At 39.1% G+C, this 27946-nt stretch overlaps 2 protein-coding genes across 2 annotated transcripts; both read right to left on the bottom strand.

Annotated features, from left to right (window-relative positions):
- Nucleotides 1-13709: 13709 nt before the first annotated feature.
- On the bottom strand, nucleotides 13710-21354 carry LOC102295644 (dual specificity protein phosphatase 3). The gene is made up of 3 exons (XM_005942980.2): nucleotides 21039-21354; nucleotides 16455-16687; nucleotides 13710-16175 (listed from the first exon to the last, which is right to left on the bottom strand). The coding sequence occupies exons 1-3, from the start codon at nucleotides 21212-21214 to the stop codon at nucleotides 15967-15969; spliced, it is 618 nt and encodes a 205-aa protein (XP_005943042.1). The 5' UTR covers nucleotides 21215-21354; the 3' UTR covers nucleotides 13710-15966.
- Nucleotides 21355-24067: 2713 nt separating this feature from the next.
- Nucleotides 24068-26978, bottom strand: LOC102295332 (prolactin-2). Its single transcript, XM_005942979.3, has 5 exons — nucleotides 26898-26978; nucleotides 26119-26231; nucleotides 25301-25393; nucleotides 24857-25039; nucleotides 24068-24745 (listed from the first exon to the last, which is right to left on the bottom strand). The coding sequence occupies exons 1-5, from the start codon at nucleotides 26935-26937 to the stop codon at nucleotides 24572-24574; spliced, it is 603 nt and encodes a 200-aa protein (XP_005943041.1). The 5' UTR covers nucleotides 26938-26978; the 3' UTR covers nucleotides 24068-24571.
- Between the last annotated feature and the right edge of the window lie 968 nt (nucleotides 26979-27946).

The following is a 27946-nucleotide window of genomic DNA, read 5'->3' as shown; positions in this document are numbered from 1 at the left end:
CCCAAATAATAGTGTTTCTGCTATGTTATATTATTACTGCTCTTAGTATTTCTGCCAAATCATGGTATTTGTTCCAAAGCATAGTATAACTGCAAAATAAGTTTTACCAAATCATAGTATTTTGCTTCATAGCTAGTAATTCTGCTCAATGATAGAATTTCTGCTATGCTGTAGTTTACTTTTTTCCTAGATTGTAGTACTTCTGCTAAGTCAAAGTATTTCATGTAAATCATAGTATTTCTACCAAGTCCCAGTGTTTCTGCTAAATCATAAATAATGTTTTAGCACAAATTGTAGGATTTGGCAGAATCTGTGTTCAAATACTATGATTTGCAGAATATTGATTCTGTGTATCAAGATAAATCTGTGATTTGGCACAAACACTCTGATTTACCGTCCTGATGCAGGATTCAAGTCAAATATTATGATTTAGAAGAAAGACTATGTTTTAGTATAAATACTATGTTCAAACTAAAAATTCTGCTATTTCTGCTAATGTGTGCTATGACTGTTGACCATTGAAATAGAATGGAACACATTATCAATGTGGTCACTGATTTTGCTGCTGGGTTGAGCTGTGTTTTTAGCTCAGTGAGATGAGCAGCATTCTCAGACCAGGAGGCCAGGATTCGAATCCCGCTTATGGCAACATTTTCTTCAGTTAACACTTCAACTGTTTAAACTCTTTTCCACACAATTTTCAGCCTTTTCACCTCTTTTCAGCACAATTTAGCTTCTTCTGCACAGTGCACAATTTTTTCCTCTCATCATATCTTTGTTTGGGAGCAGAACTGGTTTGGTGCAGTGGGATGCGCAGCTGCTGTGATTGCATATAATCTGCTTTCATGACACTCTTCAGTGTAGTCTTTCAAATAAAGCAGAGTTCAGCTTCTACACCTGTTTTCAACAGAGAGCTCTCCTTCTTCTGCTGTTTTCAGATTCCACTACACGGCATTCACACTGCATTTTGGCAGAAAATGCAACTTTTTCTAGTTCTTCTAGTTGCTCAGTTTTTTGCCGCTTAACTACTTCCGCAATTTTTGTCTGATTTTAACCGTTCAAATTTTAAACTCTTCAGCTATTTTTGCTAACGACTGCTATGACTTTTGGTATTTTTTACTATTATACTTTTCAAAATATTAAGCTTTTTTACTTTAATTTGTCCCACTGAAATGAATGGGAAACGTCTGCAATTCTGCTAAAACTTGCCCGTTTTTGAAACTTAACTACTTCCTCATGCTTTCACAAAATCACCGCTGGATTTCTCTAATGAGAGGCATTTTCGAATCGTCATATCTCCTTAACGAAGCAAAGTTAAGACATGAGGCTTGTCCCGGTATATCTTCAGACACTCCTGACGCTCACAATTCAAGAATTATTTTCTCACCTATTACCGTTCTGAAATGAGTTGGACTTGTTTGAGGGTAGGAAATTTCGTCCCTCGCTCAGATTTCTTCAGATTTCAAACTCTGGAAATGAACCACTTTTTTCTCTCGTCATATACTTTTTGATTGGATTTCCACAGAGACCTGAAAATTTCCATGATTGTTCACCAAAGCCTGCTGTTCTTACGGTGAAAGAATGATATCGATACTCCAAATAGATTTAGAGTTACAAAGCGTTGTTTGAGGGCAAGTCAAGGCAGTTTTGCTTGCTCTATCAGTTATCTGGTCATACAAGTCACTCAATATCTCTAAATAATTCATATTTTAATGATAAATTGTCAACACTTGAAGATTCCCCCATCTCTTCTGAACAAAACGGTGTAAGAATGACCGCTCTAGCCCCTACGGTTAGGAAATTTGGTCATTTGTTTGAGGGGAGTCCGTCACTATGAGAAATAGACTGCAAAATCCTGTGTCTCTCTGCTGCTGCGTGTGTAAACAGAGCACCTGTTTTGTGGGGAAAAAGTCACAGCCCTCTGATTGGTGGATTCAAATTCAGCAGTCCAGTGCTTGAACCCTAGAAACTTAGCTTCTCTCTCCCTGTGTGTGTGTTGTGTGTCGTGTGTGTAGTGTGTTGGTGTGTGTGTGTTGTGTGTTGTGTGTTGTGTGTGTGTTGTGTGTGTCTGTGTGTGTTGTGTGTGTGGTGTTGTGCTATTTTGTATAAGTTCATACTCAAGTTTAAATAAACAAAACAAACACTAAAGCTATTCTGTTATACCTGTATGCAAAAAACACACTGCACCCAAAATATTTCATAGTTCAGCAAAACTGATCAATCTAATAAATTAAACCTGCTCCATCCTTCCCTATTCTGGTATTTTAAAGAGTAAGCAACCTAACTAATAGGGTTCAAAACTCCCAGCAAAAAAAAGCCAAAAATAGGGGAACCACCCCCACCTCATGATGCTTAATGACGTAATCAACTTAATTTGATGCAGTGTGAAAAAAATGCACAGAAATACAATTAATTTTCAAGAATAATTAAATAGATTCAACATCTTTCTTCAACAAAGAACTGCACAGATGGTCTTCCCAAAGGAAAAAGTACTATAGCTTACTAGGGTATATTAGACTTAACAGTTACTATATACAGTAATGGACTTCTATACATTTTACATCAGATTAAAACTTTGGGTGTAAGATTCAGATAATTATTTATTAAAAGCTAGACATTTTAAATGAGAATAAGAAAGAAAAGTATGTCTTTGTGCCCCCTTTTCCCTGTTATGCCCTATCGGCCCCCCTGGCTAAACTTTGCTAGATCCGCCCCTGCACAGTTACCAGCCGTCAGCTACGTAGAAAAAGATCCTGGTGTAGAAAGTAATATTAAATAAATTCTAACAACAGCTTATCAAGCTTAAACGTGCTGCTGTTGTTCAGCCGCTGGTTTCCTCTTTCTGGTGCAAAGTGGGCCAAAAACAAAGAAGAGAGACGGACTCGCGACAGAAAAGCGATCAGCTGATCATTGAGCAGTTTCATGATTGAAGTAGCAGCAAGAAGAGGCAGTCGCATCCTTATCGGTTGTTAAGCTTAACGCGGAATGCTTTACAAACATTCAGAGATGAAGTTACACACTTGCTTTACTTCTCTCTGGGATCACTTCCTTTGAGATGAAATGCCGGGTTGGTAGCGAAGCTCCACATGCTCAACCAGACCACCTTTGGTCTGGTTGAGCCACAGCCGCTCTATCACGTGACGCATACTGCTCCGACGTGCTACGGTTATGAGCTGAGTTACGCTGTGTCACAAGTTTTGTGAGGTGCTTTTTTGATATTTAATGGATCGGATTACATATTTTTATTTCCCACCGATATCCGATCCAGTAATTTACGTCAGTATCAGACCGATACCGATACGTAATATCAGATCGGTCCATCTCTAATCATAGTATTAGTTGTAAATCATTGTTATTAAGCTATATCATAGTATTTCTGCTAAATCATACTATTTCTACTATATTATATTTTTCTTTCTAAATATAGCATTTCTGCTATATAATTGTATTTCTGCTATGTTATAATATTTGTGCTAAACCAGAGTATTTGTGCTGAAACATAGTATTAATTTAAAATTACAATATTCATAGTTCATCACAGTGTCTCTGGTAAATCACAGTATTTCTGCTATGTTGTACTATTTTTCTAAATCATAGTGTTTCTGTAATGTTTAAGTATTTTTGGCTAAATATATTCTTTCTGTTATCTTATACTATTTCTCCTAAATTCTTGTATTTTTGAGAAGTTATCATGTTTCTGGTAAGTTACAATATTAGTTCTCATTGCATTCTGCTAAGTTATTCCATTTTAGCAAAGTTCTTTGCTTCTGCAAAGTTTTTACAATTTCTGCAACTTTTCAGCTTTTTCAGCTACTTTTTGCATACAGCTTCAGCTTTAAGCATCCACACTGCATTTTCGCAGGAAATGCAAATTTTTCTAGTTATTATTATTACTTTTAATTCTCCATCCTGTCTCTGTACAGTTGAAATAGTTTAACTATGTTTCCTTCACCGTGTTTGAGCTACACTTGGACACAGAATACTAAATTATGACCAACACCACGAGTCATAAAAGACAGTCGATGTCAAATTTGTTGTGTATCTGTTGTTGAGGAGATGATGTAACAATGTGCAGCTTTTATCTCCACCAATCCAAAGTCCCTTACAGTCCACTCACACCCCCAACCCACCCCGTCCTTCCCTCTCAAAAAAAAAAACAGAAGGGCACAGTTGGTACAGAACAGACATGCAGCAGACTGGCGTGGAGTGTGTGTGTGTGTGTGTGTGTGTGTGTGTGTGTGTGTGTGTGTGTGTGTGTGAGTGAGTGAGTGAGTGAGAGAGACAGACAGACAGACAGACACATACATACACCCTTGTACACAGACACAGATTGACAGATCAGGACATCCATTACAGATTTTTCCCCTCAACTAAAGGAAAAGCGCTCGCAGCAAGCCTCTAAAAATAGAACACTGTATTTTGATGATGCTCACATTCACAATGACATTCCCTGCAATTTTAATCTTTCTAAGAAAAGCACACGTGTCTTTTTTTAAAAACATAAACCCACGTGTTACAGATGATTTGATACAAAATTGTACACTGTTGGTACCCCGTTGAGTAAAACCTTAGATATACATTATTACAAAGCAGGTGTCTCACCCAAGAATAATCATAATTTAGGGTTTCTTCAGCCCGTGGGTTTAGCTGTCTCTAAACCCACGGGTCCGTTGTAAAGAGAAAGTCGGAACATCTAAATAGCTGTACATGTTTTTTCTGTGCAAAAGTCTTGAGCCATCCGTCATTTTTTTATATTTTGTCTCCAAGCAGCCGGATTTTGTTTTTTAAGTGGTCTTGAGCAATAATTTTCAGACCAATATTTCTTTGTTTGTTAACCCTGATCTATGAATCATTAATCATTCAAACTCAAAAAGGCAACTAACTCGAGGGATGAGTCTGTATTTTGTCAGCCCACAAGAGACAACATAGCAAAGAAACCATATTAAAAATTATCTTTGGGTACTTTGTTACTGCTTTAGTCAAGTTTGACAGCCATTAAATATATTTGGCAAAGAGCTATTAGCTGAAAGCTTGACACAGCTCGGCATGGTGTGGTATAAACTTGGAGAAGTCTGAGGAAACTGAACCAATGGAGGACACAAGGAGAATACCAGCTAGCTCCTGTGTTCACTGAGATATTCAACATCTCTTTATCTCAGTCGGTGATCCCCACATGCTTCAAAGAGTCCATCATTGTTCCTGTCCCGAAGAAACCCCACCCTGCTTCTCTCAATGACTATCGCCCTGTAGCCCTCACCTCAGTAGTGATGAAGTGCTTTGAACGCCTGGTCAGAGACTTCATCATTTCTTCACTACCAGACACACTGGACCCACTACAGTTCGCTTACCGTCCAAATCGTTCCACAGACGATGCCATCTCTCATCTCCTCCACACATCACTCACTCACTTGGACACTAGAAGGGGGAATTATGTTAAAATGCTCTTCATAGACTACAGCTCTGCATTTAACACCATAATTCCCTCCACACTCACCACCAAGCTGGAGCATCTGGGACTCAGCTCATCTATGTGTCAGTGGATCTCCAACTTCCTAACTGGCAGACCACAGGCAGTAAGGATGGGCGGACATGTCTCAGCCTCCACCACTCTCAGCACTGGAGCCCCCCAGGGGTGTGTTCTGAGCCCCCTGCTGTACTCTTTGTACACATATGACTGTGTGGCCACTACCAGCTCCACCACCATCATCAAGTTTGCTGACGACACCGTCGTGGTGGGCCTGATCTCTGATAACAACGAGACGGCCTACCTGAAGGAGATTAGGAATCTGGAGAACTGGTGCCAGAGGAACAACCTCCTTCTAAACGTCAGTAAGACAAAGGAGCTGATAGTGGACTTCAGCACTAAGCAGGAGAGGAACTACCAGACCCCCGTCATCAACGAGTGCCCAGTGGAGAGAGTGGACAGCTTCAAATACCTCGGAGTTCACATCACGCAGGACCTGTCATGGTCCTGTCACATCAACACCGTGGTGAAAAAGGCCCGACAGCGTCTCTACCACCTCAGACGCTTGAGAGACTTCCAACTGCCCTCCAAGGTGCTCAGGAACTTTTACTCGTGCACCATAGAGAGCATCCTGACGGGAAACATCTTAACCTGGTTCGGGAACAGCACCATGCAGGACAGACGAGCTCTACAGAGGGTTGTGCGGTCAGCTGAGCGCACCATCCGCTCCGAGCTCCCTGACCTGCACTCAATCTACAGCAGGCGGTGCTGGACCAAGGCCAGGAAGATCGTGAAGGACCTCAGCCATCCCAACAACGAGACTGTTCTCTCTGCTGAGGTCAGGAAAGCGATTCCGCTCCCTGAAGACCAACACAGAGAGACTGAGGAGGAGCTTCTTCCCGCAGGCGATACGGTCTCTCAATCACACCACCACACAGTACTGACCCACACATATGGTTCTTACACACACACTGGACTTTCTGGACTTTGTTTTTGCACAACACTGGTCACTATATTCTTCATTTCCGGTTAATACTTGTACAGCTGCTGTTATTGTGTATATATTTATTTATATTTAGATTTCTTCATACATTCTTATATAGTTCTATATTGTGTATTTTGTTGTACAGTTATTTTATTTTCACTTATATATTATATCTTTGTTAATTCTTCATTTAATTTGGGTCATTATTTATTTCTTTTTTATTTATTCCTTCCCAGTTAAATTTACCCTTCATTCTAATTTGTGTTGTACAGTTATTTCATTTTTAACCTTAATTTATATTTTATTCCTTCCTAGTTAAATTTACCCTTTTTAATTTTTCATATTTATTTCCTATCTTATTCATAGCCTTTTCCTTTTTTGTTTTCTTTAGGTCACGAGCAGTTGTCCAAGCATTTCACTACATATCGTACTGTGTATGACTGTGTACGTGACAAATAAAATTTGAATTTGAAATTTGAGAAGTGGCAGGCTTACTAGGCAAAAATATGTACAGCAGACGAGCAGTATCTGAAAAGTCTTTAAGAAATAGGAAACAAAATCTTCTGTTCATGATTACATCACACAAGAACTGGGCTGAAAATCAGTGACAACAGGTCCCATTAAGGGATTACTTAAAAATTGAAATTTTTGGTTCAAATCATTATCTGAACAAAGGAAGTCAGTTCTACAATCAGTGTCTACTCCCATCTGCAAAACCTGGTGGAGCTTCTGTCATGATTCAGAGCTGCATTTCAGCCAGTGGTGTTGGGAATCTCAAAACCGATGGAATTACGAACACAGAAAACTACTGCCAGATTTTGACCCACCATGCAACCTCGAAGGCATTTGATTGGAAACGGTTTCATTTTTTTAACATGACGATAATCCCAAGCACACTGCCAGTGCAGTAAAAACACACCTAGATAGAAAAACACACAATAGAACCCTATTAGTCATGGATTGGCCTCCTTAGAGCTCAACCTCAGCATTATTAAGACAGTGTGCAAACTGATTTGAACTGCCTTATATACTGTATTCTCATGTTTGCTTGCACATTTCAGGAAATTTCTGCACCTATTTCCCATTTTCCTGACAAAATATAAAGAAATGAGAGCTTACTGAAGACTGCATTAAATAGATATCCATGAAATTTACAAAAAGATTCAAAATCAGCCTGAGCTGTTCTGATTAGTGCTAAGCGGTGATCAAAGGGAGTTAAAGTTGACATTAGCATGTTAGCATTTAACACTGTCTGACACAGTTGTAAGGGGTTATTTAATAGGCCACTCCCATCACCGCCAGAATTACAACTGAATTTCAATATTTCGTCTGTGATGACTGTGCCGGCAGCAGGGTTGGTTAGGTTTAAGAGGCTAAAAGTGGATCAGCCAGTTGGAAATAAATTCTTTCAAATACTGGGGAGAGATACACAGAGAACCACCTCACACACTGCCCCACCCCCCATGGATTCATTCATGCACATGGGGGTTATGTAAGAGAGTTACCCTCCTCTCCTAACAGACATGTCCTTGCATCAACTCAGGCATGAAAAGACGAGGAAGGATAACATCAGGGAGGGAAGGGGCCCCACCACGGAGCTCAACCTGTCAAACCTGTGGAATGCACATGTGCACGGTTTATCAGTGAGGACGAGGTGCTTATTAAAATGTCCTTGTCAGGACGCCAGAGACTTGACTCTTGGTAATATGATAAATGTGATGGAAGTCATGTACTTTTTATTTATTTTTTTGAAGTTAGTGACAACACAATAACGACTGGTGGAAAAAATGAATGTTGAGTACTAAGCGCATTAGAACATGTTGGTCCAAATATACCCTCTAGTGGTAACTCTGAGAATAACACCGTCTTTGATGTTAGCCTCTGCACCTGATGGCATCATCAAAGTTCTTTTTGTGCCAAGAGCTACACTACACCGCACTCACTGGATCACTGGAATATGTTGCGCCCTTTAAATCTTAAATATGCGAGAAATTTTTTTTTGTTTTTTTTGTTTCTTTGTTTTGATTAATATTACTTTCTGTTAATTCAAAAAAGGTAAATTTTCATATAGTTCAAAGCTTTTTTGCTTTTATTTCTATGATTTTGGCTCACAGTTCATTGACTTCAGTATCTCAGGCTGCTCATTTATACCCTCAACACCTAGCTGGGGCTTCCTTTCCATAAATTACTGCATGATTGCAGCATGGCATAGAGACAGTCAGCCTGCAGCACAGCTGACATGGTGCTGAAGCCCAGGTTGCTTTGATAGCAGCCCTCAGCTTGTCTGTATTTCTGGGTCAGGTGTTTTTCCCACAGAGTTCCTGATAACAGATATAATTGAGAACTCTGTGGGGTTCAGGTCAGGTGGGATGGCTGGCGAGTCAAACACAGTGATAAAAAGGAAATCAGCATCTTCACGTAGCAGATAAAGCTTCTTGTAGGTTCTGTGTTGATTCTGGACTTGATAAAACAAAATGCACCAACCACCAACAACACCTGCAGATGACATGAAGCACTGTGGAAATGTCACAGTGGATTTCAAAGATCTTGCATTTTGCGTTTATTATTTCGATTATATATATTTTTTATGTGTCTTGATTCTTTAGTTCTTAGCTTCTGCATGTTTCAGTCTTCCAGGAATTGGCTGGAAACCCAATGTGGAAATGTATTTGTTTCATAAAACATATAAAAATCAAGATTTAATTTCCTCTAAAATGGCCTTTAAAGGTATTCAAAAGTGTTAAATACAGAACTCTTATATGGGTTTTCCTGCTTTCTGTGGGCATTAATGCATGCTACACTGAAGCAAAAAGACAGCACAATTGTGACTGAAAGTCTGGCAGTGCATAGAACTTTTAATGTTGTAAATATAGCATCGTGATGCTTTGCTTAACCTGCTGTTAAAACTCTAGTAGTCCCACAGCCCCCTCTAGAGGACACAGTAAATGACAACCAGATATCAATGTTCAAAGTTACCAGAGTTTATGTTTGTGTCTTTTTGTGCCTCGTTGTCTAATGACAAGTACAGACAGTGCACGAAAAAATATTTGGATGCAGGTAAAAATAGATGTGAGATTAAAATATGAATTCAAATGTTTTGAAAGACAATTTTGGCTGCTTTGCTGAATCGTGTGCATGGCGTCTAGACTGAAATATATAAGAAAAAACTCTACTGGCAGCTTCCACCATTAATGAAGCAGGTAGGAACTCCATGGAGAGACTGGGTGGAAACAGAAAGGTCTTCAGGTGCATTTCAACATAGTGTGTGCAGCATTTCATAGAAACATGCAAACATACACAGGAATACACCACCAATACTTCAATATCTGGTAAGAAAACCTTGACTATTCAACATAGAATGAATTCTCTTAGGCAACTTTCTGGGAATTTCTTTAAGTAGTCTTAAAGACTACTACAGGAATGGTTCTCCAGGCTTCTTGAAGGATCGTCAAAGCTCTTCTTTGGATGTTGGCTGCCTTTTGTTCTGTTCTCTGTCCAGATGATCCCTATGTTGTGGTCCGGCCTCTGGGGAGGCCAATCCATTACTGATGATGTTCCATTTTTCGCTTTCAAATTTTTACTGCATTGGAGGTGTGTTTTGGGATTATTGTCATGGTGAAAAATTAAGCTGTTGCCCATGTTGTCCATATATCTGTCAATTTTGACAACATCCCCAGCACCACTGGCTTGAATAAGACCCAAAACATGACAGAGCCTCCACCATGTTTTACAGATGCCTATCCGGTCTTTAAGTCTGATGTCATTAGTTGTGTCTGGGCCCAAACTCCGCTGCAGGTCCCAAAGTCAAACGATCACTGCGTCATCACTGAGAGTTAAAAGCTGTCTAAATTCTTTCATCTGTAATAAAATGATCAGCGTTCTGCTCTACCAGGTGTAACAATTAAGTTTAACATCCAGGCATCCAGGAAAATCGAATTTATGAAATTTATCGAAGTTAGAAGTTAGCAGGAAGTTAGCTTAATAGTTTCCATCTAAATATAATATAGCATGTTCTGACTGAGGGATTTCTGAAACAAATTAATACGTACAGCTCTGCTATCACTTCCGACATAAATGAAGACAGGAAACTAAACAGCAGTGACGTTTGTAGGGTTACTGAAGTTGGGCTAGCTGGTATATAATGATGTGCTACGTGATCGCTAGCGACACAGCTATGTTAGCATAATATAAACACAGTAAAGCTGGAGGATGAACGCTAACTTTTTTCCACTCAATAAAAGTTAAGATGAGGGTTCCCGATGGACAAATGTAATCGCATGGCAGGATGCTGTAAAAGGACCAAACTTCAGTCAGGAGAACAACTGAGATAATCCATCAACAATAAGAAGTTAGTCATTCATATACTGCTGCATGGGCTGGGCTGTAGCTACATCGTAAGGTTTTAAAAACTGAGTGTTACACCCCACTTAAAAACGAAGCGTTATCTAGGGTGGGGGGTAACACAAAGTGAAAAAGAAAACAAACTACTGAAAAATAGATGTCATTAGACATGATTTATTGTAGTGATGTGTCGGTCGCGAATGAAACGGCTCTTAGAGCCGACTCTTTGGAGTGAACAACGTGAGCCGACTCCTTATTGGGAGCCGTGGTTTTTTTTCTTTCTTTCTCTCACCCTCTCTCTCTCGCACTTTTTTCCGCTTCACTCAGCATACGAGCCTTGTGCTTTACGGTGGGAAGAGGGGGAGGGGCGGTAGTTACACTCGCAGTAGCACAGGAACAGAGCGGGAGGGAGAGAAAGAGTCAGGGACAACAACGTCACATTAGAAAGGTATAGTAATCATCCACAACTATTTTCAGTTGCGGATGATAAAGGATTCAGAAAGTTTATTCATGCACGCCCATATGACAGAGAATGTGCATCTTCTTTTTGTTTTCATATTTTAATTTGTATTTAATTGTGTTGTGGTTTGCAGTGTTTTGTGTTGTTTCATTTTAAATTAGTTTAAAAGGAAAAAGCTGAAAATTTAAATAGTTAAAAGTTGAAATGAAAATAGTTTGCTTTTGTATTATATGATTTATTTATAACATTGTATGTGGAGTGAATAAATAAAAGTATATTTACAGTGGCCCCTAGAGACAAAACACGCACAAACTCCAAAACACGTACAAAACACAACAGAAGTGCTCCAGGATGCTAGGCGCAGTGTTGAGCTTTTGTTCCCTAGTGGCTACACAAGCCAGCAAGTACCAACGACCGGATTTGGTGTGGTAGTAACAGGTAAATGAACATTTTTTTAAATTATTTGAATATATATGAGTGCTTGTATATAAATACACAAACAATAGAAATATGCTTTCAATTGTGTAATTTAAGTAATCCAGGTAGCTCTGTTTTGGAAGTTCAGTTAACGCCAGAAATGTGGTGGTGGTGGTCAGAGTGCCTGGTGGTGCCAGTGTTCAGCAGCCTCGCCTCTGTCAGTGCGCCCCAGGGCGGCTGTGGCTACACTTGCCATCACCAGTGTGTGAATGGGTGCATGACTGGATGTGTAAACTGCTTTGGGGTCCTTAGGGACTATTTGTAAGCTATACAAATACAGGGCATTTTTTATATATAAACATATATAAATAAAACCACTTTTTTAAACATTAGTAATTCCTTTTGTGCATAATTATATATGGTTGTTAATATCAAATTAATGAAAGCAACAAAACAACCTGAAGAGCCGGTCGTGAGCCGAAAGAGCTGGTTCTCTAAAAAGAGCCGGAATTCCCATCACTAATTTATTGCACAAAACTACTAAAGTAAAAATGAACACAGGGAAGCTCTTTTCTTCAGGGTCTCCAGGGCCAAAACAACAACAACAACAAAAAAGCACCCCCTTTAACTAAAAAACAAACCAAGAACTCTCTGTCCAAAAACAAAATACAATGGCCGAGGTCCCTGTCTAGCCAAAAACAGGAGAAAACAATTGAAACAAAAATGGCAGAGAACCTCTGCCTGCTTCCACTGTGATTAAACTTAAACTCCCAGAGAGCAGCCATTTGGCTTTTCTACCTATAAAACCCGGAGAGCTGCCAAATGGCTGGTAGGCTTTTAGCTAAGCTTTAGCTTCAGCCAAGTGGAAGCTAAATTGGCTAGTCATTCATATGTATATTAGGTTGTTACCTGGGAATTCTGGAGGGAGGGGAGTGGGGGTGTGTCAATGAGGGGGTGGGGGAGCTGCAAAAAGCTGTGAACTTCCTTTTGTGTTTCATCTTGATGCATTCTCAATCATCCAGGGAAATAAATCTCCAAAAGTCACCAACTTGGAGTGTTTCAGTTTGCCATCAGTCACCAACTTGGAGTGTTTCAGTTTGCCATCTTAGGGAGAAATCAACACACATGGGTGTATGTCCTTTGTTGCTGAGATTTATTGATAAAAACAGTACAAAAAACCAACCATTTGTACACATATTTACAAATAATAATAAAAAGCGAGTGAGTACATTACAACATTTTGTTTTGTTGTAAAGGGTGACAGGGCTTGGCTTCCTTTTGGTAGTGGACCATTGATCAGGAAGCCAAGCCCTATATATATTTTTATTATTATCACTGTTTTTATTACCGACAGTGATCTGACAGTGACAGTGACAGTGTTTTTAGGGGCTTGTTGAGATTAAACCGAACAAGGTACAAAGCATTAAAATATGTTAAAAACACAACAGCCTCATTGAACGCAGGATTCATTATGTCATCATTTAAAGACTGGATAGACACTTGCTGTTGTATCTCTCTCCTGACCACCTCCATACGTACTGATGATGATTTGAACCAAAAATTTCAAATTTGGATTTATCATTTCATGAAACATTGATTTTTAGTTTAAACACTCTTTTCTCCCATTTTCCCCTCCCTGCCTTCTTGACAGCCACCAGATCATCTGTAAGGTCCTGTGTCACATCTGGATTCTTCTTCTTGAGTTCATGACTTTAAGATACTGTTCATCTGCTGTAGAGTTTTTTTGGGTTTTTTTGTTGCTTTTAGGCTTGAAACTTCTTCTTTTGCTGCTTCAGACCGTTTTCAGGACAAACTGGACATCATGCTGAGATATGCAAACATTTCACCTCATAACTGTTTGGGAATCTCCTTGTTGGTAAAAATACTATTGTGTGGTACTGCATTCTGTATGATGGGATAAAATAAAATGTGCTATTATGTATTGTGTATTCTATTCTAGCTGTGGATCTTGGCATGCTGAGATCTCACACCTGAGATATTTTCCTTTGAAAGAAGCCACACATTAAAGAAAGACAGCCATGTTTACTTCACTTATTTATTTATGAATATATGAAAAGAGAGCTACAACAATCACCAGCGTCATTGGATAAAGTGCACTTCATAAGAGCAGTGTCATCATCGGAAAGTCTACTGACATGACCAGTTATATCACCACTACTCAGTAATGCACATGATGATTCACAAGTCACAGGCACACTAATGCACATTGTGACGAATAATGCACACTTAATAATGCACACCATGACTCAGCAGATATACACAGCTGTGTGTACACAGGGCTAAAAGTGTTACTTTGACATGCTGCCGTATATAAAACTACATATAGTTTGACAAAAACACTCATATGAACATACAAATGTGCAAAAGGCGTTGACTGAGAAGCAACTGGCAAACAATTGTCTTGTTTTGGCAGTATTAACATTACAATCAGTTTACAATTATAGAGTTGCTCAGTGGAAGAATTCAAATCTCCCAAAGCTAACATTAAAGGAAGAGTTTGACATTTTGAAAAATAGTTTCATGGTCATGATGAGAGTTAGATGATTGGATTGATACCACTGGGGCCAATAAGGGAGCACAATTCAACGTCCTGCTAATCTCATTTAGCTGTATTTCAGTTAGAAGCTCAACAGAGGACACTTGCAAGATGGTCCTCAACGACTGCAAGCGAAAGGAGTTCAATGGCTAAAGGAACAACAAATTGAACGGTACCGCTTATCTCTATCCCTTTTATTTTGAAAAATGTGATTTATGGATACCCTCAAATTTTAGATTTGTGGGGGGTTTTCTCAGAAACTGAGAACAGTGATTGCAATAACAAATGAAGCACTGTATCATATCATTATTTAAGCTATACTCCACTACACACACACGTACACGCACAGGAGAAGCTCAAAAAGGATATTCTTAACTACTCATAACTATTATACAGCACTGGGATAATGAAAAGGATCATTTGATGTGGTATCTGGTATTTGTAGTGGGATTAAAAATCAAATCTCTTCATGGTCATGATCATCTTGTAGCCTGTTAGCTGGATTCATGACCCAAATGTTTATATTTAAGGTTTTTCTGAAACATCAGTGGTAAAAATGGAACCTAAACCATTAAAAAAAGGGAGTATGTTACTGTTGAGCTCTGTATTAGAAGTTCTCTGATACCACATGTTTGTATACTAAATATGTACAAAGCTACTTTTAGCAGGTAGCTAGCATAGCTTGAAAAATAAGAAAAAGAAAAAACAAAACAAAGAGCCTACCTTTGCATAATGGTACACACAAAACTGTAAAGCTCAATATTTAACATGCTTTTCCTTGTTTGATTAAATTTCTACAAAAATACTATATACCAAAATGTCTAACTATAATTCTTCTGATATTTATATTAGCTACTGTGCTACAGCATAGCATTTTCCTTTGTGCTAAGCTAACTGGCAGCTGTAGGTTTGTGTTTTCATCAATCTTTTCATCCAACTCTCATAAATAATTAGTTCTTTTTAGCAGGTCCAATAATATTAAAGTACATTAGTTTCTCTTTAATAAAAAGGTAACCATCTGGCAATGTAAAACATTTTAACATTTCTCTATAAAGCACAATAACTGTAGAATGATGTTTAGACTGAAAAATACTTTTGAGGCAGGCTATCAGATGTGAGGTCAGAATATGTGCACTTACCTAAAGCATATACTAAACATCGATATTGTACATAAGTGTCAGAGTATTAGAAGTTGAAAAATAGCTATTATATCTTTCCAACTAGTGCAATAAAATCATTGATTCGATTTGAAAAATCACAGTATCCACTTGAAGTCCCCTTCGGCAGCGGCTGCCACTGAGACATTTGGCAGTGTTTTCAGGAGAGAAGCCAACACTAAGGGCTCGACTCCACGAGGGTGGAAGAGAAGGGAAGCTTCAATGAGAAAAGGCGGTGACAGTATCACACAGAACTATACTATCTAAATTTTCACCACTTCCAACATATATAAATGTATATCAACATTTACTTCTTAATCTTAAAATGTTCTCTGAAACAGTGAGCAACAGGAAAATATTTACGCTACACAGACTGGATCTGAAAAATACGAGGTGAGCTCAGATGAACGTAATATTCACAGACGTGAGACCCTGTAAACATGCTGGGAATTCAGTGTACCCGAATTTATACATTAAATTCCATGTTTAGCAGGCACTCCCTCACATATTTGTGGCTCGTTCAGGCTGTAGAACAAGTGAAAGGACGGGTGTGCGATTAAGCATAAGCATGCTTTCCTGCCTGCCTCATTTGTTCCAGAGCTTCCCCTCAGCAGACAGCCTCTGGTTTAGCCGACAGAGCTGCCGAAGGAAGCCGTCGTTGGGTCCGATCTCTCTTTTCTGTCGGATCATGGCCAGAGCAGTGTGGATGTCCATGTTCTGTTGCAGCATCAGGTAGGCGATAACTAAGGTAGGCGAGCGGCTGTAGCCCTCCCTGCAATGGACGTACACTTTACCTACAGAGGAAAAGAGATGCAGGTGTTACAGTTTGATCAAAAGCCCTCGAACCTGTGCAAAGTTATCACCTGACAAATCTAATTCTAATCTAATACGTGTTGGCCTCAAAGTATGAAGCTTATGAAACTTGCCACTCCTTTTACAACCTAATGGCAAACATTGTCTTTCTTTTTTGTTCTAGCCAGCGTCTTGACTGGCGAGAACTTCTTGCAGTTAGCGTGATAAGACTGTATTTTTTCAAATACTTCACATACATCTGTGTGCTCCTCTATTCTGACCTTTTTTGTTTTTGTACGCCAGAGCCTTCTCGATAAAATCGGCCGCCTCTTCAAAGTAAACGCTGATATCAAAGTGGTCTGTGTCGCTGGCCGGTATGCCGTGGTAGATGATGCCTGTGCCAGCATAGAACTCAGCACTGGTGTTGACGTGCATGAAGGAGTTTCCCTCTGCAGCGTTCAGGATGTGGGTGATGCCCAGGCGCTTCAGGCGCATCACATTCGTCGCCACAAATCTGCGTCAAGAAAAGAACAGAAGCAAATATGCAATATGAAGGGGACCTTACAGGTTGTACTAAATATCAACGTGACAACACACTAAACACAGTCTGACCCCTGTGACTCAGTGCTTGGACTACTGCAAAAGGTTTTCGTGAAATTTCTACGCTGTGTGGCTTTGGACTCGCCACAATCGCAAACAATGCATGTCATAAAATTTTGTGTAACCTCAGTTTGTCTATATGATCTTCTTGTAGTCATCTCTTTCCTCTCAACTCCCAACCAGAAACAGCAGACGACTGTCCTCGTTCTGCTGTTGGCCTCTTCCTGTTAAAAATGAGTTCTTCCTCCCCACCACTGCTAAATGCTTGATCTTATGGGATCATCTGATTGTTGGAGCTTTCTCTCTGATACTGTAGGTCCTTTCTGCAGATTACTGTTGCTGTGACACGATGCTAGAGAGTTAAAATTGAATTTGAAAGTAGAATAAAACAGTAATTATGACTAAAAGAACAAACCCGCCTCCCTTGCTTACTGATGTGCTGCCAGTATCTGTCTTGCTTCCTGTCTTTGCACTGTTAGATATGTTTGCTGCACAGAACTACGTCCTTGGCTTTCATTTATCCGCATTTGGTTCCTATTCTCTCAAGCTTTATCTGCAGCAAGCACGAAGAGTAAACAAAATACCCATTCATGGCTAAAACTGGCAGTTAGGTTGCTTTGAATGGCACCATTGTTGAGTTCATTATAAACATTGGCAATTATCTAATGACAATTTTTTCACATGCAGTTAATTCATGCACTGAAATCAGTGCAGTCTGGCTGTGAGGAGGAGTGCTGGGAGTGTCCAGCAGAGGCCAGCAGACGCCAGACTATCAAATGAAATAATTTCAAGGTAACGGTGCTAAAACTGAGAAACTAAATATGGAAACATGGCTCCAGACAAACTGTGATTTGTTTTAAACTATATATTATGGAAGCCTGCTGGCTAAGTGTGACTTAATGGAAATAAGCCAACATTAACAACACCTGTGCATTTCTTGCTTTTACAACACAAAACATAATTCATGTTGTTCATTCATTATTCATTCTGCAACAAGGTAATAAATGTTTTTCTGAATCAGGTAACTATGGGCTGTGAATCTCCAGAACAGTCTACATAAACATCTACATTCATGGACTCCATTGATGAAGTCAAACAAGGATTATATCAGTAGTTATAATAGTCAGATCCACCCCTTGCTTTTAGCACCTTCACAAAGGCCCATCCCTAACCAGTGGTTGATATCACGGTGACTGTATTCATCTTTTATATACAGTCTATGCTCACTAGCAATTACAGGTTAATGAACCTGAGCTGTTGCTGATGGTGTTTCTTCAGTTTTAACAGATTCTTCTGGAGAACACAAGACTGCAAGCTAAAGAAGGAAGTGTAGTGTCACTCATGTTTCTGTCTCATGTTTCCTTTTCCCATCATATAAATGCACTGCTGTGCCTCAGAGAGATGTGCTTCTTTTCACTGTGAACTTCTGGGAAGGCTGCCTCACTTAGCACCTCCTGCCTCAGAGATGTAAAGAGCTAAAAATAGAGCAGACTGCAGACTGGTGCTCAAACTGCACGCCAGCTCAGTGGAATCAGGACAGATACATGAAAGCATAAACACAGCAGCTGAGGAAGAAGGATGCGTGGGTGCATGTTATGTGCAGATATGCTTCCCTTATCTATCCAAGCCTATGTTTGTGAGGAGGACATTTGTTGAGATCTAACAGAGAGGGCTTCTGCTCTGTCCTTCACATATACTAGAGAGGTCTTGCTATGACTCACAGGTCTAAAAAACAAAAGTGCTGCTGTAAAGCTTTTAGAGTCAGCCATGTAAAATTTATTTTCTTTCAAATCTAGAATATTCCTCACTGCATACAGCTTACATTAAAGAGCTGTGAAGGAATTCAAATGATGTTTACCTCAAACATTAACATGTGCATTGATTCATTAGAATTCCAGTACTGTTTAATTATCAATTATATTATATGATTAAAAAACATGATTATCTGTCATCTAATAAACATTGTGACTACCTTTTAGAATTGGTTATGTTTATTGGGGGGAAAAAGTGTTTCTGAGCGTGAGATAAGAAGACGCCATGTAGTGTCACGTGTTAGCAGCAAATGTTTCACTACAGTAAGCTAACACTTAGGCTAGCTATCACAGAGATTATGAACAAAGTTAAACAAATGTCTGATTCCACTGAATCAGAGCCTCTAAAGCTTCATGAACATGCTTCATGTCATTTGTATAATCACTCTTAAAAGACAATTTTGAAAAAGAAAAAAAAGATTGTTTCTACCAACGATCAAGCTCCAAAAACTACCCGACATCAACTGAAAGCTTCTTTAATGTCTTGGAGGTCAAATCTGCTACAGACTTACTTCTTTTAAACTCCACACATGTAATATACAATGAAAGATTTCAGCTAAACATCTGAAGTCTACATTTTGAGACAAACTTGTTAACATCATCGGGGTAAACTAAAAGTACTTTGGAACATTCCTGTTTGATAAATAAGTCAAAACAAGTTCAGCTGATGCCATAGATATCACCATTTGAACCTCATTTGAATGTCCTCCTTAGACTTTCTAGCAGGACAAAGATTGTGTTCAAGAACGGGTTTCTGCTATATCATTGTGTATTACAGTTAAAACAAACATTCTTATTGGAAAAAAGAGAAGTAAAATACAAACATTGTGTCATTGTTTTATTGAGCTAACCATTTTCATAATCACCTGGTTGCATCCCTGGGTTTATAGTGCTAACGTTGTGTACGTTATGTACAGAGAAGTTCTGGTTGTGCATAAGTAGCTTATGCACATCTAAATGTTCCACTTATAAGAATCTGAGTAAGTGCAAAAGACATTGTGTGGCCATCTGTTTACCAACTGGGTTAGTTTCTGTTTTAAAAATGCTCATTACACAGAGACGGTCTCATTACCCTTCTTCTCTGTGCAGAAACAATGTAAACATGTGCGGTCGTACTTCAACCAGCTGTCACCAGGGAGATGAGAGTTTTAACCATGTTTTCTGGGTGTCTTTGGCATCTTGTACTCATCCTTCTTAGTGCATGCTTAACTAGGCAAGCTCCTCCCCCATGGCAAATGAACTTAGTGTTTTGTCCTATTTCCTTTTTTATGTCTGTCTTGTCTTTCTTCCTCCCCACTGTTGCCACATGGTACTAATACAGATCATTCACTCTCTATAATATAAAGCCCAATGAGATGACTGGTACTATATTAATAACATTTAACTGAAGTAAATTTCAACCAATCCCTCTACGTTGGCCTGTATTTCACTTTCCTTAACATGCTTCTTAGAGCAGCCCTCTATTTGTATTTCAATTGCCGATACGTTTAACTTATAGAGGGGCTTTATAAGCTTTAGGGGAAAGCACTGACTTATGTGATGAATCAGCTCATCAATTTACAAATTCTGAAACACATTTTGTAATTTTGATTTTCTACAGTACTATAACAGACACCTCTTAGCTTTTCATGTATTTTCAAACTGTACTTTTTGGAGTACTGGAAAATAAATGTGTCCGTCTCTAACTTTGGGTCGACGTCTGTTGTTCAAACATGCTATAGGCTACAAATAAAACATGATTTCAGACACCCTGGATGTCTGAGGTATAGTTTATCATTTCAAAAAAATTAATTCAGCACAGTTCAGTGTGCCATCAATGCTGACCATGCAGAAATCAGTAAAAGTAGAGCATGCCTCTGTGGATGCTCTGCAGGTTAAGAACATGAGCTATTTATAAACTCCTCCACTCCTACCATTTTTCCCTCTCCCCTCCACCTCTTCAAAAATTAAACAGACTGTGAAGGCCATGGTATGCTGGTTGGTTTCCTGCATCCTTTTATTTTATTTCACACTCAGACAAGAGAAAAAAATGGATTTTGCCATACCATACGATTTTTAACAAATCTAAATATGTCACATATGTGACAGTGCTGGTTAACAGCAATAAGTCCTTTTAGTAAGCTCAAGCTATTCATTCTCTGGAGCGTCTAGATCTTTCTACAGCGCATTAGTGAAGCGTGCTCGTGCAAAGCAAACAGATGCAATGATGTGTTTACATCTTTCATTACTCAGTGAATCCTCTCTGCAGGCTGACCTTTCCTCGTCATATAGGTATAATCTAATAACAATAATAACTTCATTCATATTCTCCATATTTTTCTGTAAGTTTCATAGTGCATCCTGCACGTATGAGCACATTTTCAGAATGATACAGGCTTTTTACAAACACGTGGTCATAATTAAGGATTTGTATTGTCTATAAAAAGCGCTTTATACATGACAACAATGACTCACGCATTGCCGACGTATATCCTCGGGTAGACCTCGTGGAAGTGTTTTGTTGGCCAGCTGTAGAAGCCGCTTTCGTCCGTCAACAGATCGTTGAGTTGCTGGAGTGACACCTCAAAGCTGGACATGTCGAATCGGTTGGAAGCCGATGTCTTCACCTGTTGGTTATGTTTGTTCTTCATGTCCGAAGCAAAGCAGTGGATCCGCCGAGAAGGAATGAACGTGGCAGATAGGTATCGGCTTACCAGGCTGATGGAGCGCTCTGCTGCTCTGAACAGCGCGCTGCTCAGTGTGGGGTAGATTAAACCCACCGACAGGGCCGGAGCGCCCGTATGGGCGGCCCTGGGCCAATGGTCCCCACCATGGTGGGAGAGAAAAGAGGAGAAAATTGCATTAGAGTATCATAATAATAATAATAAGTGTTATTACATTTTCACACTTTTCTCTCTTGTTTAAATACTCTCAAAGTTCAAACCTTTGTAGAAAAATAAGTCCAGTTTATAAAATGAAACTAAAGATCAAACCCTGTTTTCATGAGCAGAACATGGGAATAGAGCAGCTGCCAGAGAATTCAGCATTAAACAGTTAATGGTACGGAAGTAGAAAAAGCAAGAAGAATGAGTTACGTAAAGAGAGATATATATACACACACACACATATATATATAGATATATATATATATAGATAGATAGATAGATATATATATATCTATAGATATCTATCTATCTATCTATCTATATATATATATATATCTATATATATATATCTATATATATATATATATCTATATATATATCTATCTATCTATCTATATCTATATCTATATATATATATCTATCTATATATATATCTATCTATCTATCTATCTATATCTATCTATCTATCTATCTATCTATCTATCTATATCTATCTATCTATATCTATCTATATATATATCTATATCTATATATATCTATATCTATATATATATATATCTATATATATAATGTATCTATATATATATATATATATATATATATATATATATATATATATATATATATATATATATATATCTACTATCTACTTCTTCTTAAAATTATATAAAAAAAATCCATGAATCCACATGGTAGGATTTGTAAAGAATTTATTCGTAAATCAGGGTGGAAAATAAATATTTGGTCAATAACAAAAATACAACTCAATACTTTGTAACATAACCTTTGTTGGCAATAACAGAGGTCAAACGTTTACTATAGGTCTTTACCAGGTTTGCACACACAGTAGCTGGTATTTTGGCCCATTCCTCCATGCAGATCTTCTCGAGAGCAGTGATGTTTTGGGGCTGTCGCCGAGCAACACGGACTTTCAACTCCCGCCACAGATTTTCTATGGGGTTGAGGTCTGGAGACTGGCTAGGCCACTCCAGGACTTTCAAATGCTTCTTACGGAGCCACTCCTTTGTTGCCCGGGCGGTGTGTTTTGGATCATTGTCATGTTGGAAGACCCAGCCTCGTTTCATCTTCAAAGTTCTCACTGATGGAAGGAGGTTTTGGCTCAAAATCTCACGATACATGGCCCCATTCATTCTGTCCTTAACACGGATCAGTCGTCCTGTCCCCTTGGCAGAAAAACAGCCCCATAGCATGATGTTTCCACCCCCATGCTTCACAGTAGGTATGGTGTTCTTGGGATGCAACTCAGTATTCTTCTTCCTCCAAACACGACGAGTTGAGTTTATACCAAAAAGTTCTACTTTGGTTTCATCTGACCACATGACATTCTCCCAATCCTCTGCTGTATCATCCATGTGCTCTCTGGCAAACTTCAGACGGGCCTGGACATGCACTGGCTTCAGCAGCGGAACACGTCTGGCACTGCGGGATTTGATTCCCTGCCGTTGTAGTGTGTTACTGATGGTGACCTTTGTTACTTTGGTCCCAGCTCTCTGCAGGTCATTCACCAGGTCCCCCCGTGTGGTTCTGGGATCTTTGCTCACCGTTCTCATGATCATTTTGACCCCACGGGATGAGATCTTGCGTGGAGCCCCAGATCGAGGGAGATTATCAGTGGTCTTGTATGTCTTCCATTTTCTGATGATTGCTCCCACAGTTGATTTTTTCACACCAAGCTGCTTGCCTATTGTAGATTCACTCTTCCCAGTCTGGTGCAGGTCTACAATACTTTTCCTGGTGTCCTTCGAAAGCTCTTTGGTCTTGGCCATGGCGGAGTTTGGAGTCTGACTGTTTGAGGCTGTGGACAGGTGTCTTTTATACAGATGATGAGTTCAAACAGGTGCCATTCATACAGGTAACGAGTGGGGGACAGAAAAGCTTCTTACAGAAGACGTTACAGGTCTGTGAGAGCCAGAGATTTTCCTTGTTTGAGGTGACCAAATACTTATTTTCCACCCTGATTTACGAATAAATTCTTTACAAATCCTACCATGTGGATTCATGGATTTTTTTTTCACATTCTGTCTCTCACAGTTGAAGTGTACCTCTGGTGCAAATTACTGACCTCTGTCATCATTTTAAGTGGGGGAACTTGCACAATTGGTGGCTGACTAAATACTTTTTTGCCCCACTGTATATTGCAACTGTTATCATCATTGTGAGTCAGGTCAAGTTGATTTAAACTTATTTGCTAGCTCCTCAGCCTGTGGCACAGCCTGTCTGGCTTTGTGTAAATATTGTAGTTTGTACTTGAATATTGTCAGCAAAATCCTAGGGTTTTATTAGCCTGTTATTTAGCGGCTACCTTTCTTTTTAGACAGTCTATACACCTATAGCACCTAGCTTCAGCTGATGACCTTAGCACAACACCCAACACAAATATGGTTGTTTCTGGCTCGAATACTGCTCTAGATAAATACTGTCAAATTGACGCTTTAAAATGTGAATCAACAATTCTGTAGGTAAGACCACTGTGAAACGTCTGTGAGGTCTGTCTTTTGTATACAGTCTATGGTCACCAAGAAACTTGAGTGTATTCCTATTCTTTCCACAGGTATTGCATTTCCCATGAAAAAACAAACAAACACATAAATAACAGAATTTCACCGTGCAAGATTTTTTTTTATTGAAATACAGATTTTAAAGAAATAGTTTACTTAAAAGGCACTGAATTCACAAAGCTTTTTAAAAGACACGACTCAAGTCAAATGCTGCAGTTTCTCATCAACTAAGCACTAGTTAGGAAGAAAACATAACTCTTCATTGAAGCCCTAGATTTCATCTTTAGTAGATTAGCTTTCAGGGGATTCTGCTGCAACAGAAGGAAAAGACAAGGAGGAGTCACAGAGATTTTACACACAGAATTAGCTCAGTGGAAAGTAAGATCACTGTTTTACTCACTGTGCTAAAAGAGTCAAACCATGGATAGTTTCCTGCCTTATAATTCCTCCTTATCCTTAATCCCTGAAGCCTAAAAAGCTTACTAATTAGCAAACCAGATAATATCTAAGACAGCAAATTTCTATCATGAGCAATTCTCTATTTGATAAGCAATAGAAGCTGTAAGAACGATCTTTTCACAGATTCAGGCTGGACAGCCACTCTTCAGCACATCTGGGGTTGCATGTTTGCTGCCCGGCAGCGCAGGACTTTCAAGAAGCTGTCGATCTTGTGAGAGTCCCGGCGAAAGCAGGACAGCAGTTTGGTAATCTTGTCCTGGCCGATCTCATTGGTTTCTATGAATGGAAGTGAAGTGATGGCCTGAGCAGCTGGACCCATCTGGACACAAACAGAGTCCGGGAAAAATTATTTTCATTTGACTTTTTAAAAAAATATATTCTTGGTTCAAATAAATGTATGTTCAGAAATTATTGTTTGCAGCCCACACACCTTGCTAGATAGTATATCCAGGCCATCCTTGAGGTCTTTGGAGTGCTCCTGCATCTTCTGGATAGTTTTGGATAAGGTGCTTTGGGCTGAGTACGGGAGGACGTTAGTAGAGGAGGACAGGACTACAAGAGGGTCCGACCAAGCCTGCAGGAGGGAGCGAGCCAGGGACAACAGATCTGACTCCTAGAGGAGAAATCAAAACAATAAGGTGAAGGAGATTTTGGGAAAACAGAGGAAAACATGTGTGCACATAATGTCTCAGTGAGATGAAGACACCTTTGTTCTCGTTGGCTTTAAACTACTGTTTGCAGGGGCTCTTGAATAAATTGTGCCTTGTGTGAGCAGAGATGCAGAGATATTGAAGATATCAGAGATATGACATAGCAACAGTGTGACGGAGAGTAGGCAAGGTTGCAAAAAACAAGATGAGGTAAAATGACTTACTGATACTTGAAGTGCTTGTTCCTTGTCAGTGGGGGTCTGTAGAGAGGAGGTGTGGCACGCGTGAACCCTGTCTATAGGGAATACTTCAGAGCCCTGCTGTTTAAGTAAATGGGAAAAAATCAGACAGATTGTTCAGGCTTTAGCATGCTGACTTTTATTGATCACTGATAGCAATACTCTTTTCTGGCATTGTTGTATTATACTCATTTGTAAATAGCATTTGTATTCTATTTTATTCTATTGTATATAGTATTTTTATTTTATTCTATTCTATTGTGTACAGTTGTGAACAGTATCTTATTCTTGTCTTATTCCAGTGTTTTTCTAATTTTTCTATATAACTTTGCACTATCCACTTTTCAGCGCAATTCAATAAAACTTTATTGATCCTGAAGGTCGACCCATGAAGGAAACTGGGTTAAGACTGCCGACCTTTTGTCAGAGACATCTTACACTTACGACCATACATATTTTCTGCTGTAACAAAACAAATTTCCCAAGTGTGGGACTAATAAAGGTTATCTTAACTTATCTTATAACCAACAACTGCTTGGCAGGCTTTAATTCAACACAAAGGCTGCTGCTTTTTCAAGAGTTTAAAATTGTTTGCTGTAATTCAGAACTGACTAATGAGGCAGCTTCAAGCAGACCCACTGCACTGCATGTAGCTAATAAGGAAGCATCGGGTTTAAACAGGAAGTTTGTGTTTTTTATGTTTGGGAGACTGTGACATTTATTTACAGTGCAAACACAGACAGACAGGCACACACACACACACACACACACACACACACACACACACACACACAGGTACAGACCAGCTCCTGGGTGAGCATCGTGCTGAGTGCGTGCAGTTTGTCAGACTGTTGAGAGGCTCGATAGATGAGGTCGTTGATGGGGACGGCTCTGCACATTGCCACCACACACAACACTGTGAAGCATGAAAAGATGAGCGGAGGAAGAGTTAGAGAAAGCAGCTGCAGGGCCACAGTTTGGTGTCCTTTTGGCTTTTTCCCTTTTATTTAATAAGTACACTCCTCAAGCAGTCTTTCAGCTACATTTATAACCTGATCTATAAAAGGTCTCATACAAATAGCTGTAAAAGTTTAAAATAAAAGTTTTCATTTATCATTATTATTAGGGCTGCCAAACCAACAATAATAGAATTTGAGCAATGCTGTGGCTTTATACTCATTATATTATTAAATCTGGTGCAGTGAATCATAAATAAACAAAAAATAAATGCAGGTTATTTCACATCTTTGTAAATTATTTTTCTAAGATGAATGACTGAAGGAATAATTTTTCATATCATATATATACTACATCTCTGATGTATGGTAACTTTTGTCTTCCAAATCTTTCACACTTAAATGAATATTTGTGCGAGAGATTTCCGAAATGTGGTTGCTAAAGACCAAAACTTTGATTGTGAGCTGGTGAGCAAACTGGTAATATTGGTTCTAACTGTAATTAAGCTAAAATCCTCTTATGGGTAGAATCTCAGGTTTAATGTTTTTCATTTCTTTACATTTTTTGAGCAAGTAAATGATCTGTAGAGCACTGTGAAGCTTTGTATTGGCTGAGCTCTTCTCACCCATCACGAGTTTGCCTCCCCTGATTCTTCTCTGAGCCATCTCTCTTCTTTTGCCGTCCGTCAGCTTCTGGTTCCTCGTCTTCTTGTCACTTTTGCCTTTTGCTCCTTTGTGCCTCCATTTTATAATTTCTTGGCTCCGGTCGTTTGGTTATGCAGCAGCAGGGTGACTCTGTGCTAATTACCAAGAACGTGCTGGAACCAGTTTATAATGAGAAACATGGCAGAGGGGCTTTGAATGGATGCAACAGGACGTAATTGCAGTTTGACAACTCTGTGTGTGTTTGTGTGTGTTGCATGAAGGTGGAAAACGTCCCTCCTTACTCTTAATTGACTGAATAAATAAAAACATTAATGTTCTGTAATAGCACGGTGGCACCTGCAGGTTCACGTGACTGACCAACAGCTTCTCAGGTGTTCTTTTTAGTATTTCAATTTTCCAGCTTCAACTGTTCTACTCTTTATATTTATTGTTCTTTTAAGTCTGAAATGGTTTTTGCAGGTTCTGTTTTTTCTAAAATCCAACTAATTTGAACATTTGCAGTCAGAGTTCGTCATAGCACAGAAACACTACTGCAGGTTAGTCATGACCTTCTTATGGCTTCTGCTTGTTCTTCTTGGCCTCAGATCAGCGTTCATCAGCATACCCAGTTGTACTTGTCTATGAAGCCAAATGACACAAATAAACTACCGACATAAAGACCTGGACCTCTAATTAGTTTTCTAATTCTAAATTCAGAAAAACCAAGGTTATTGTACTTTGTATATAAATCTTAGAAACATGGTGTCAAATAAGATGTTTAGTATTGATGTCATTACCTTGGCCAAAACGGTGACACTGTGAAGATTTTTATTCAGGTGTCATTTAACACTCACATTAAAAACATGTCAGACTGCTATCTTTCATCTCCTACAATTTGGAAAACTGTGTGTTCAAGTTGTGTTTTCTATTTTCAGCTATTAGTTTTTTGTGAATGCTTAAACCCTAACTGTGATTCCTGTAGCACAATCTCTAAAACTATTCAGACTTATAGCAAAACCACTCACTGAGT

This window comes from Haplochromis burtoni, unplaced genomic scaffold, assembly GCF_018398535.1.
Source record: "Haplochromis burtoni strain Fernald_Lab_line unplaced genomic scaffold, NCSU_Asbu1 Contig_349, whole genome shotgun sequence".
NCBI classification, from domain to species: Eukaryota; Metazoa; Chordata; class Actinopteri; order Cichliformes; family Cichlidae; genus Haplochromis; species Haplochromis burtoni.
The sequence above is the reverse complement of the archived record's forward strand: the minus strand, read 5'-3'. Positions and strand labels throughout refer to the sequence as shown.